Source organism: Temnothorax curvispinosus, unplaced genomic scaffold (genome assembly GCF_003070985.1).
Source record: "Temnothorax curvispinosus isolate PA1 unplaced genomic scaffold, ASM307098v1 QBEX01009716.1, whole genome shotgun sequence".
In the NCBI taxonomy this organism is placed as follows: Eukaryota; Metazoa; Arthropoda; class Insecta; order Hymenoptera; family Formicidae; genus Temnothorax; species Temnothorax curvispinosus.
In genome coordinates, this window is record NW_020219496.1 from 99,628 (window position 1) to 112,725 (window position 13,098).

At 34.7% G+C, this 13,098-nt stretch overlaps 1 protein-coding gene across 1 annotated transcript in view; it reads left to right on the plus strand.

The window, feature by feature from the left end:
- Positions 1–13,098, plus strand: part of LOC112459313 (tubulin polyglutamylase TTLL5) — a 69,214-nt gene that overhangs the window by 26,865 nt on the left and 29,251 nt on the right. Inside the window, exons 3-8 of the mRNA XM_025023349.1 lie at positions 1,562–1,761; positions 2,002–2,222; positions 2,636–2,831; positions 2,945–3,110; positions 3,684–3,824; positions 3,972–4,122. Of these exons, the coding sequence (XP_024879117.1) occupies positions 1,562–1,761; positions 2,002–2,222; positions 2,636–2,831; positions 2,945–3,110; positions 3,684–3,824; positions 3,972–4,122 (1,075 nt within the window). The remainder of the gene's footprint in view (positions 1–1,561; positions 1,762–2,001; positions 2,223–2,635; positions 2,832–2,944; positions 3,111–3,683; positions 3,825–3,971; positions 4,123–13,098) is intronic.

Sequence of the window (13,098 nt, forward strand, 5' to 3'; positions counted from 1 at the left end):
CACACACACACACACACACACACACACACACACACACACACACACACGTACGCACGCACGCACGCACACGCACACGAACACGCACACGCGCACGCACACGCACACGAACACGCACACGCACACGCACACTTCCGGACATTTTTTACTAATATGATTTCTCGACATTTTAGAACATTCTAAATCTACTTCCTTTAAAATTTCGAAAAATTTTTTTTTGCCATCACAAAGCTTCCTCTATGAGGAAGCAATTATACAAGCACTACTTTCAAGCACCAGTTTTTTCTTGAAAGTATACGTATAGCCGGGGCAGGGACTACGCCCTTCTCCTGCAAGCAGGGGTGGATAAGGGTGGACTTGTGTTTGCGTAGAAAGTTGAAATGACAGTACTTGTCGAACCGTACAATGACAGACCTTGTTTCGCCCTGTAAGCAGGGATGGGGTGGGATGGACCTTGTTTTGCGTGGGTGGTTCTCTGGACAGCATTATACAATTCAGGTTTTCAACTTTTAATTGGAGGAATTTGTATACAGGAGGATTTCGTCCAAGTGAGTTTATCTGGGGAGAATATGTCCATGGAGGGGGGGGGGGAAATTTGTGTAGAAGGGAATTTTGTCCGGAGGAATTTTGTCCAGAAGAATTAAGATCGGTCACCATCTAGGACTCTAATGTACTTACACGAAATAAAACTAAACTCATGACCTCAACAACATATGTCAAGGTCAAAGCCATTAAAGCTCACTCTAATTGGAAGCGCCCGTATAACAAATAAGACCCGCAATAACTTAAATAATTAAGCTCGGTATTCATAGTCAGATCTTATATTTAATATCGTCTTAAGTCTAGCCAAAAGCAGTCTTAAGACTCCGTTCAGCCAATGAAATAACCGTATTAGAGCATCTTAAGACATTACTGAAGACGGTCTCGAAATAAGATCCGACTATGAATACCGCCCTAAGTGTTAAAGTTTTGAGAAAGCTTTGCAATAAAGCTTGCTTATACAAATTTTCTACTGCATTTTTGTTTGTTTTTGTCCTGTCAAAAATTTTCAAATAATTATTTTTGCTATTCTTGGGCTAGATCTTTGTAGCCTTTTGTGTGTAAATTTATATATTTTTTATCACTCAGCAAACTGCGCATCGATTATTTGTTGGTCTTGAAATACAGTCTCATTGGAATAGTAAATTCATAATTACATTCAGAATTATATTCATAATGGAATAGTGAATTCATAATTATATTTACAATAGTTAAAAAGATTCAGCTCAACCGAAAATGGCACTTCTCTCTATTTAATTGTGAATTAGTTTTGTTATAATGCAAATATTAGCAATAAAAGCTTGCTATTTTGCGTCAAGAAAGTATTGTAATTTATGCAATGTTAGTTAGATAACGGTGCACATAAATAGAAAAAAAGAATGGTAAAGCAAAAGAAATAATGAAGGAGGGAGGTGAGGAAAATAAGATAAGCGAGAAAATTGGGCAAATTAAAAAGTGTATGCGTATAATCGAATAAAAAAATTGTTACAAAGAAACTATTTATAAAAATTTCTAATATACATAGGAGTGAAGATCCTGATGCCGAGGATGTAGGACACAAATGGACATTGTCAGCATTACTCAGGCACTTACGCTCGATGGGTCAAGATACGGAATCGCTTATGCAGCGAATAGAAGATATTATTATAAAGTCAATTCTCGCCACTGCATCTGGAATTGTCAGCGGTTTAAAACAATTCGTGAAACATTCCGAGACGTGTTTTGGTAATAATTTATTTTGAATAGCGTCTTCGATGTTTTAACGCAGTACCTATATAAATATAATATAATATGAAATGTGACTCATATGCACAAATACGATTACAATAAAATTATATTCTTAATAAGTAATATTAACGGAAAAAAACGATTGTCTTGTCAATAAGTGTTTGATATTATAAATTTAATATTAGAAAAAATAGAAATTTATAATACTTTATATCACGCGTATGCGTTTTATTACAGAATTATTTGGCTTTGATGTACTGATCGATGATACGTTGAAGCCATGGCTGCTGGAAGTAAATTTAACTCCCTCATTGGGATGCGATTCACCCCTAGATGTTAGACTCAAGTCAGCTTTAATAGCGGACTTATTTACTCTCATCGGCATAGCTGCTGTCGATCCAATCTTGCGCTCTCAAAATTTAAACCGTGCTGTAAATTACAATAAAAAGATAACTAGTGTAAGCTATCTCACTTTATATGTCTCTTAAATTATTCAAATTCTTTATCTTTTATCTGTATAGAATATCTTTCATCTGTATAGAATATATTCATTGAATACTGAATTCTTTATTAACCTTAAGATTATATTTATTTGTATATTCGAATTGTAGATACCTATGTGTTAAAAAATTAATAATGTTCTATTTCTAACAGAAATGAGGGAACAAAATATTTTTATTTGATCCTAAAATAGATAAAAGATAAACATATTTATTTGGAAACAAATAAAAGTATTGTATTAAATAGAAATATAATTATTCCATTAATGTATTATTAAAGTTTGACATATTTTCTTTTTCTTGTAAGCTATTAAAAACATTTACTATAAGAACAATTAGCAGATTGCGAGCAAATGGTTTTCTTGTTTTAGTACAGAAGAGTGCAGTCTGCAGAAACGTTGCCTCAAGGCAAGAAGAATATTAATAGAAATAATAAAAGCAAAGCAGGTTTAAGCTCAGAGCAACAACGAATAGTGGCGTCTGCAAAAGCGCAGTTCGAGAGAAGAGGCGGATTTGTTAGAATATTTCCAAGTCCGAAATCTTGGGTGCTCTACTCGCAATACTTGGGTAAATATAATTTTCTCTCGTGGTAATACATTCAGTGCGAGAAAGTATCGAGGCATTTTGCAAAACCAGCTGCAATCTCTAATAGTTTACTTATTATCAGTTCTATGTCTTAGATCCAATTACAGGTGCACCAATGATATCGGATCCGCTTGGTCCAAGGAAATTACCGCAACATATTAATATCAATCATAATTTGATGTTGCATGAACAATTGTTTCCTGCAGCCAATCGCGTTACCGGCTACATTATTCCAGAATTGACATTAGATAGATTGTCTAGGTATGCTGTATCATGAATTTTTATTTCGCGTGACTATAATTGAAGTTTTCTGCATTTTTACTCATTACGAAACTTATTACTCTTTGTATAGGCAATCAAATTTGTTAATTTTTAACAGTACAATACATTTATCTCCGATGATTTTGATGTCATGACCTTAATAATATGAGGTCATGATTAATATCTGAATAATATCAAAGTTATTGTAGGTGAATACATTACATTGAATATTTTTTTCAAATTCTTTATAGACAAGCTTATATAAGAAACTATTATAAAAAGTTACGTATCATGTACAACAACAACGAAAAAGAAAACAAAAAATTCAGCCCGATATCTCAATATTTACGAAAGTTAGAGCAACCACGTACATTTATTAAAAAATTCAAAATTTTTTTAAAAAAGAACCCTTTTACCGATCATCGCCAAATTCAATACCAACCTTCCTTGAATGATACTCTATCGATTAAAAAATGAATACGATACTATACAAATAGATCACGATGCATTGCTATAGCTTTATTTATATAACTATGATCACATAAAAGTTAATGATTAATTATTTTTTTATAGATATGAAAGATATGAAAGAGCATTGGTGAAGGGCCACAAACAGAGCTTGGACAAAGGGAATAATAAAGAGAATTTAGATGTAGATATGCACAAGTATAAAAACCAAGTCATACAATCAATGCAGGAAGGCAATAAACTTAGGTTTGTTATTAAAATTCATATGAGGAATGTCAATTATTCAAGTATTATGTATATCGCCAAATTAATTTATCTATTTTGTTATTCTTCTTTTCCTTCTTTTGTATACTCCTTTGTATAATCCTTTGAAAGTATTGAATGATGTTCCAGTTCTGGTGAAGCGAGGAAAGCCTTTGGTTTATATCTAGGTTACATATTACGGAAAATATCACAGCCTAATGCAGATCCGGGATGTTGCGATCTTGTTATGAAATTTCTTCAACATTCATCCTGCAGTTTGAGAACGCCATTTTTATTTACGGTACGTATAAGCTGTTTATATCTTGCTATACGTTGAATAAAATTATTTTCCAAAAAAATTATTTAAGGTACTTCAACAGTGACAAGTCTAAATTTTAGTTAAGATGTAGTCATTGTAGTCTAAAAACTGGCTACGAAAATTAAAAATGATAAGGTGCAGTCAAAATTTGTATATGAAAACCCTCCTTACTATCTGAAAAGCACGTAGCACTGCAGCCAGAAGTCACTCCCGGGGAGGGAAGCGTGGGCGGGCGATCAAACGCGTTTATTTTTAATCAAAATAAAATCTTTAAGTGCAGTTTTGATATTTTGTGAAGTTGTAGTTTTTAACTGTAGAAATTACGGAAAATTATTGCCAGAAGTCTAAGCCGGGGCTAAAACGTTGCCAGAAGTCGGTAAACTTGTAAAAAAATTGTTTAAATTTTGTTGCTCGGGTCTTTTTGTTATTTAAATATTCTGTGGACCGTGCCCTACCAAAATATGCAACTTACGATTTTGTTGCTCGCCCCTAACTGCAAATAACAAATTATTTATCTCCTCGTCGATCGTTATCAACGACTTCGATGGCTAAAAACTATAAAGTAAAAGAAACTTTTAGTTATAGATTTTAGCCATCGAAATATCGTAGATAACGGTTGACGCGGAGATAACTAATTTGTTTATTTGCAGTTAGGAGCGAGCAACAAAATCATACGTTGCATATTCTGGTAGAGCATGGTTCATAGAATATTTTAAGACCAAAGAGAGCCGAGCAACAAATTCTTATTGCAACAAATTAATAAATTCTATTTCTGAATTTAATTGATGACACATTTTTATATGCATATTTATTTTTGCACAATGTGTTTCAAACACTTAACGGTTTTAACAGTTCAGCGCTTACTCGGCATGATTATGTTTTTTTTTATGCATTTCCCTATCTACTATCTAGCGAAACCACTGCCAAGGGAACGGGCTTGGAAAAATTAGCGGGGAAAGAAGACCCTGTTGAGCTTGACTCTAGTCTGGCACTGTAAGGAGACATGAGAAGTGTAGCATAAGTGGGAGATGGCAACATCGCCGGTGAAATACCACTACTTTCATCGTTTCCTTACTTACTCGGTTAGGCAGAGCGCGTGCCCCGAGGGCTTCATGCCCCGGCGGTCACGGTGTTCTAGAGCCAAGCGTGACAGAGTGGCGTGAGCCACGCTCAACAGGGTCTTCTTTCCCCGCTAATTTTTCCAAGCCCGTTCCCTTAGCTTTCTGCAATTGCATATATAGTTCACTAACAGTATAAATAATAAAAAAAAAAAACAAATTGCTAGAACTGCACCTTATTATTTAAATTTTAAAGAATCGTTTTCCGTTTTACCGACTTCTTACGATATTATCATTTTTCACATACTTAGCCATCGTTTTGACTTCTGGCAATTAATATCCAATTTTTTTAAGCCTTAAATAATATAAAAACAAAATCGCCAGAACTGCATCTTGTCATTAAATTTAAACAATTTTTTTACAAGTTTACCGACTTCTGGCAACGTTTTAGCCCTGGCTTAGACTTCTGGCAATAATTTTCCGTAATTTCTACAGTTAAAAACTACAACTTCACAAAATATTAGAACTGCACTTAAAGATTTTATTTTGATTAAAAATAAACGCGTTTGACCGCCTGCTCACGCTTCCCTCCCCGGGAGCGACTTCTGGCTGCAGTGCTCTACGTGCTTTTCAGATAGTAAGGAGGGTTTTCATATACAAATTTTGACTGCACCTTATCATTTTTAATTTTCGTAGCCAGCTCTCCGTCTAATGGTATTCGCTCAATAGATACCTGAAAAATAGGCATTTTTGGGATTTTTTTAACTAAAAACTAGAAACTTATAATTTTGTATATGTATTTGTTATTATTTTATTAAAATTTTTACGCGTTTCATATAAAAATAACACAGGACCACAAAAAAAATTTTTCGGAGAGCAACTGGGACCGCAGTAGACGATTTTTATAGATTTTGGGTAGCTAAAATCGAAACAAGGTCCCATTTTGCTCTAATAACACGTCAGGATTTTCAAGAAAGTAAGGTTATGTAGGTGAAAAACAGCTATTTTTGGCGGTGTAACAGTGTAATCGACAGTCCGTTACAAAAAAAGTGTGCTAAACAAATTTAAAGCGCAAACATGACCTAAAAAAGAAGTTTGCGTGCATGCGCGTGTCGCATTGGTTACCGCCGGCGTTAGCGTAACCCAAGATGTACCACGAGGCGGTCGCACGGTCATGCACGGTCACGCCTACATAACCTTACTTTCTTGAAAATCCTGACGTGTTAAAGGCTGATCTACAATGTGCTCTTTGCTTTCTGTTTTTTGCTCTTAACCTCTTTGCGACTATCTCGTATTTCGCAATTCCGTCGCGTAACGTGATGTTTCTTGTCTCTTCTAAAGTTCGTCAATTTTTATCTTAAGCGACAGAGAACAAAAAACATCGCGTTACGCGACGCAATTGCGAAATACGGGATAGTCGCAAACAGGTTAAGAGCAAAAAACAGGAAGCAAAGAGCACATTGTAGATCAGGCTTAAAGCAAAATGGGGCATTGTTTCGATTTTAGCTACCCAAAATCTATAAAAATCGTCTACTGCGGTCCCAGTTGCTCTTCGAAAAATTTTTTTGTGGTCCTGTGTAATTAATATTTATTAAAATGTAAGGCACGATTACGATAACTTTGGCCCTTTAATTTGATGATGGTTTCTGTTAGTATTTTTTACGCTGAACAAAAAATTATAAGGTCTTATAGGGCTAACTGCTCTAGTTTTCGAGATATACAGTGTTAAAGTTAAAAATAAATAAATTTTTAAATAATGCTTTGATTATGTGTATAAACAGTACACATATAAGTGTAGCCGGGTTGGGTGAGGGTGGATTTCGGTTTATGTAGACAGTTGAAAACCCGAACCCTGTACAATGATAGACCTCGGTTCGGGGAGAGTACGATTTCCGGGGCGCCCAGATTTGACTGTGGTTTCTGGTAGTATTTTTTACGCTGAACAAAAAATTATATAGGTCTTATAGGGCTAACTGCTCTAGTTTTCGAGATATGCATTATTAGTTAAAAAAAAAAAATTATTATTCAGTTTACACCCCTATAATGTATCACTTGAATTTTTATGAATATAAGTATATGTATTAAATCTTCGCCTTACTAAACAGATGAGTCTACAATATACTAAAAATATTAATACTGAAAAGATTGGCGAGGCCCCGTACGCAAGGTAGGACGTTCCAATCGAAATGATATTCTTTCAGCGTATAGATTAGTGACGCGCTTTAAAAGTTTAAAGCGCGTCAACTAACCTATGTAGGGCACACATATATGTATGTGCCCTGTTTTAACGAAAATCACAACTTCTATAAAGCAAGCCGTACACACGTTTGTGTGCCCTGCTTTAACGAAAATCACAACTTCTATAAAGCAGGGCATACACACGTGTGTGTGTGTGTGTGTGTGTGTGTGTGTGTGTGTGTGTGTGCGCCTTGCTTTAACGAAAATCATTAAACAGTTAAATACTTTTAAAGCGCGTTACTAATCTACATAGGTTAGTTGACGCGCTTTAAACACTTAAATACTCAAAGAGTTTATGTGTTAGAAAGTATAAATATAAAACACGATAATATATTATATCTAATAATTAAAAAAAGTAAAGATTTATATTATATTTATTTTGAGCTTTAATATATCTGCATATCTCGAAAACCAGAACAGTTAGCCCTATAAGACCTATATAATTTTTTGTTCAGCGTAAAAAATACTACCAGAAACCACAGTCAAATCTGGGCGCCTCGGAAATCGTACTCATCCCCTCGGTTCGAATGAGGTAAACTTCGGAAAATTTATTTGGTCGGAATTTTTTTTACTATTTTTTTCGTGTTCCTCGTCAAAAATTCCTCCAAATACCACTAACATTTTGAGGGGCCAAAGTTATCGTAATTGTCCCAAATGTAAAATACAATGTATCATATCGTTCCGAAATATTTGTTCTCATCAATGATTGCCATGATTGAGTCCGTTCTAATTACGGCAAATAAAAAAGTTCAAGTTTATTTTCATTATTAGACTTGTCTCTATGTGGGCTTTCCGTTGTCCCCTATCATTGCTGATATTGTTTTTAGATTTTTAGAGAGAAAAGCATTAGAGATTATTGGGATTTCTTTACTTTTTTACTTTAGGTACGTTGATGATTGCTATGGCAATTTTCCCTTACAATCAATCAATAATATATTTAATATTTACAATTATTTCTATTCTCGGATTCAATTTATAATTGAAATAAGTATTAACAAGCTAAATTTCCTAGATGTTACGATTATTAAAAACAATTTAGCATTTGATTGGTATCATAACTTACATTTTCGGGAAGATATTTTAACTTTATATCTCAGCATCCACTCTCTCAAAAAAGAGGCACAATAATGGGCATGGTATATAAAGCATTCTTATTGTCACACTCAAAGTTCCACTTAAAAAACATCAAGCTGATAGTAGACATTTTGCTAGCGAATAATTATTCATTGAATTTCATTTTGATACAGTTAATAACAATAAAATGAAGTCCTTTTTTAACGAACGAACATATAAGCAGAGCAATGCTAATGCCACAGAGAACAATAAAAATAAACTTCCTTGGTTCACGATTCCGTCCAGCAATTTAGGAAAAATTCAAGAATGTTACCAAAGATTTAGATGTCAGATTGCTCTATTACAGTCTTAACAAACTTGGAAACTTTCAAAATCCATAAAGACACTCGGTTTAAAGAAAAATGTTGTGTATAAAATATCCTGCAAAGTTTGCAATGCATTCTATGTGGGATAAACGATGAGACAACTTAAAAGAATCTCAGAACATTACCCTCATATTTGCAGGAACACAACCACTCTTTCCGTTATTACGGTACATAGAATCAACCACAACCATGAATTTTATGAGAATGTAAAAATTTTAGACAATGAAAAATTTTTATTCAAAAACGACTAGTTTCCAAAATGGCACGCATAAAACTTTAAATTAATGGAATCAATTCACAAGCAAAGTATCTACATCATGCATATGGCTCAATTTTAAGTAAATTGTGAACCTTGCCTGTTACGTTTACTCTTCTACCGTAAAAATTTCAGTTAGTTATTTTACGAATTTATATTGGCGGTAATTTTTATTTCTGTTATTCTTTGTCATTAATTTAAATCCCCTCTTCTTTTCCTTTTTCTTTAACTATAATAGATTTTTACCGTACAATAAGAAGAAATTATGTTTTGCTTTTGACCTCTGTCAATAGTCGGACGAACCGACTGTCATTTGAATCAAGTCCGATTTTTGATTGTAACATTGGCCGCGTTCAGCAAATACAACTGTTGAGTGTCGTCTTATCAACACGCTACGTTGATTTGTTGGGTCTAAAAGTAAGAGCCAATCACGTTCGACTGCTACTGAGCGGCTTGGTCTGCTGAACGCGACCATTGTCTCGATTACATCGACCACTGCCACTTAAAAATCATCTCAGTTTCTGTTGTCTTTCTCAAAATTTTAGTTTGTTAATCTCATGTTCTCTTTGTTTGAATAGATTTCATGTCTCTTTTTTTTCATTTCTAGTCCAAATATTTTACGGACTATGAATATTAGCAGAATTTTTCTGTTTTTTTCTCTTGAAATTTACACTTTACATTTAATTTTAAAATATAATACTTTTTATACTTTTCGGAGAACTTAAATTATTTATCTATCACCGCATCGTTAAAGGCGACAGCTCAAAGTAGAGCCAAAAATTTATAGTTTGTATTAAATTATTAATTGAATATTACATATAGCATCAACTTATCTACAAATAATCGCGCTTGACTCCAATAGCCTACTTTTCTTTGTTACTCTTTAATTTTAATATCAAGAGTCTTTAGCTAATTAATAATTTATTTTAATAAATATTAGTTATTTTTCTATGAAACGCTGTAGAAATGATAATAAAATAGTAATTAGTAGATATACAAAACTACAAGTTTCTAGGTTTTTTCGTCTATGAGAAAAACATCCCAAAGATTGTTTATTCAGGTAGTTTTAAGCAAATATCCCCTTATCCTTAACAGCAAATGTATATTTTGAGAATGTTCAGAGAATATCGTAAAGTATAAGATGTTACTAGGTTTTTTTTTTTTTTTTAGTCTAGATCCCTTCCCTAAGCCCTCTTTGTTCTTACTTTTTTCTTCGCAGACAATTTTTTTTTCACTTTAAGTTATATTTTCCTTTCTTAAATTTATGTATATGTATAGAGATATATATATTTATTTTTCCCGCGAATCGGGCGGACGTACCCTCCGCTGACCCGCCATTTTTGGCTCACTTTCATTTTTTCAATTATTTTTTCTAATTTTGTATCGCGTTGCATTTTGGCACTTAAGTCAGGTAGTACAACCTTTTTATTTACTCTCATTTCATAAAAATTTATACATTGTTTTTTATTTTAAAGAAGTTTTAATTTTTCTACATTATAAATGCCTGTATGTTTTCTAATTTCCGCAAATTTTGAGATATTGGGCCATTTTGTTTGTTTCTCGTTGAAGGAGGAAAATGCTTATTTTTTAAAAAGGTAATTTTTCATCGTTTTTGAACATTCTGAACACATTGGTATAGAAAACTGAAAAAATAGCATCGATTTTAAGAAAATACGTCTATTACTGAAAAATTAAACTCATCATCACTATCTCCGAAAAATTTTGGAACCGGTTTCCAAAAAATTAGTTATAAAAAATTATACACATTATCGCCATCCCCGAAAAATTAGAAAAATTTGGGCACCGTTTTGAAGAAAATCGGTCTATTAATTGAATAAATAGTTCGCAGTTAGAAAAATTTTAGCACCTGCAGTTTCCAAAAAATCGGTACATTAATGAAAAATTAAACCCATATGAAAAATCATCGCTATCCCCAAAAAATTAGAAAAATTTTGGCACCGGTTTTAAGAAAATCAATCCATTAATAAAAAATTATTAATGAAAAATTAAACTTATCCTCCAAAAATTAAAAAAATTTTGGCACTGGTTTCAAGAAAATTAGTCCATTAATACTTATTATTTCTTAAAAAAATTTTTGAAACTGGTTTCTAAAAAATCTGTAACGAAAAATTATTCATAAAAATTATCCACAAAAACAATTCAGCTTGATATCTCAAAATTTGCGGTACCAGTTTCATCAAAACCATCAACAAAGAATTAGAAAAATCTTGGCACTGGTTTCAAGAAAATCGGTCCATCAATACTTATTATTTCTCGAAAATTTTAAAAAATTTTGAAATCGGTTCCCAAAAAATCGGTAACAAAAAATTATCCATAAGAAAAAAATCAGCTTGATATCTCAAAATTTGCCAAAATTGGAGCAATCACGTACATTTTTTTAAACAGAAATCGGAAATCCCTTTATTATTGGAAATTTTTCTAATTCTATTACATTCTTTAGTTCTGTTTAATTGTTTATCTCTCCTCTGTTCTCTTGGAAACCTTGATCTCTTCGTTGTTCGCTCAGTCTCGGAAGTGCTCGCATACAGTTAACATGTCGCGTCCGAGAATCTGCTCCTGCTGTGCGCTTGTAATTACTAAATACGTAAGTTTTCTCGGTCTTCGCGTTCTCTCCTTAATTTGTTACATGTTTTAAATATAAATTTCCGCAGCTGCCAGTTATGGCCATGCATCAAAAACATGCTCGTGAACGCAGGAAGGTTTATTAATTTGATGACGAGTCATTTTGATGACATAGGTATTGCCAGAGAAAAACTTGAGAGCGGCTATCCCGCTTCGAGGGACGTGTGGGGGTCGTAGGAATGATTTACTCAGGGTGCCACACAACGTAAATATATTCTCACAAAAGGTATAAAAGTCTTTGAATGCCGCGTACAGAAATAACGTGTGTTCGCACGAGTAGCTCGGAGAGAACAGAAGAACGCTATCTCAAGCGTTCCTAAAGCGCTCGGTATCTAGACCCGCGGAGAGCGCGGTCCTACGGACGGCTTCTGATTGGACGGAGGTTTTCGACCAATAGCGTGGCTAGCGTCGCCACACTACCCCCCCCCCCTAGTGACTGAGCGGGTGGAGCGAAGGTGACGATCTTCTTGGCCTTGGGTCCTTGATAAACTCTTAGAGTTCCGGATGTGCTCGCTTGTTGGGAGGTGTCCGGTGGTTGACTTCCCACCGTAGGCTCCTGCAAGGTATTGTTCTCAAGGTGAGCCGGTTTGACTCTGTCTATGGATACAGTGGTCAGCTGGCCCTTGATGGATACTTTGAAGACCTTGTCGCTCCGTTCTAGCACTGGATAGGGGCCTTCATACGGTGGCTGAAGTGACCTCCTAACAGCGTCGACTCTGACAAATACGTGGCTGCATGTGGCTAGATCCTTGAACAAAAAAACTTTCTCTTTTTGATGATGGATAGTAGGTTTATGCCGGGCTATCTATAGATACTCCCGTAGCTTCTGAGCGAAACAGCTTGGGTCGGTGGGAACGTCCAGATCCAAGAAGAACTCGGTAAAAGTTTACAATAACTTACACAGCTCGGATTACTTTGACCTTGACATATGTTGTCAAGGACATAATACTGAGTAACTTTTCCTTATAACTTAGTCGGCGGTCGCTGCTTATTTAAAAGTTATAAACAAAAAAAGTTTGAAAAATATAGCAGCTATTTTGAGTATTGGAAGGCATAAATGACTAATATATATGTCGAAATAGTTTACGCTTTTCACGCGAACCGAGGTTCACCCACACCCCCCCTGCTTTCAGGGGAGGTGCGGTAGCTCCGAAATAGTTCACGCATACACTTTTCACGCGAACCGAGGTTCAACCACACCCCTCCCCCCGCTTTCGGGGGAGGTGCGGTAGCCCCGAAATAGTTCACGCATATACTTTTCACGCGAGCCGAGGTTCACCCACACCCCCCCTGCTTTCGGGGGAGGTACGGTAGCCCCGAAATA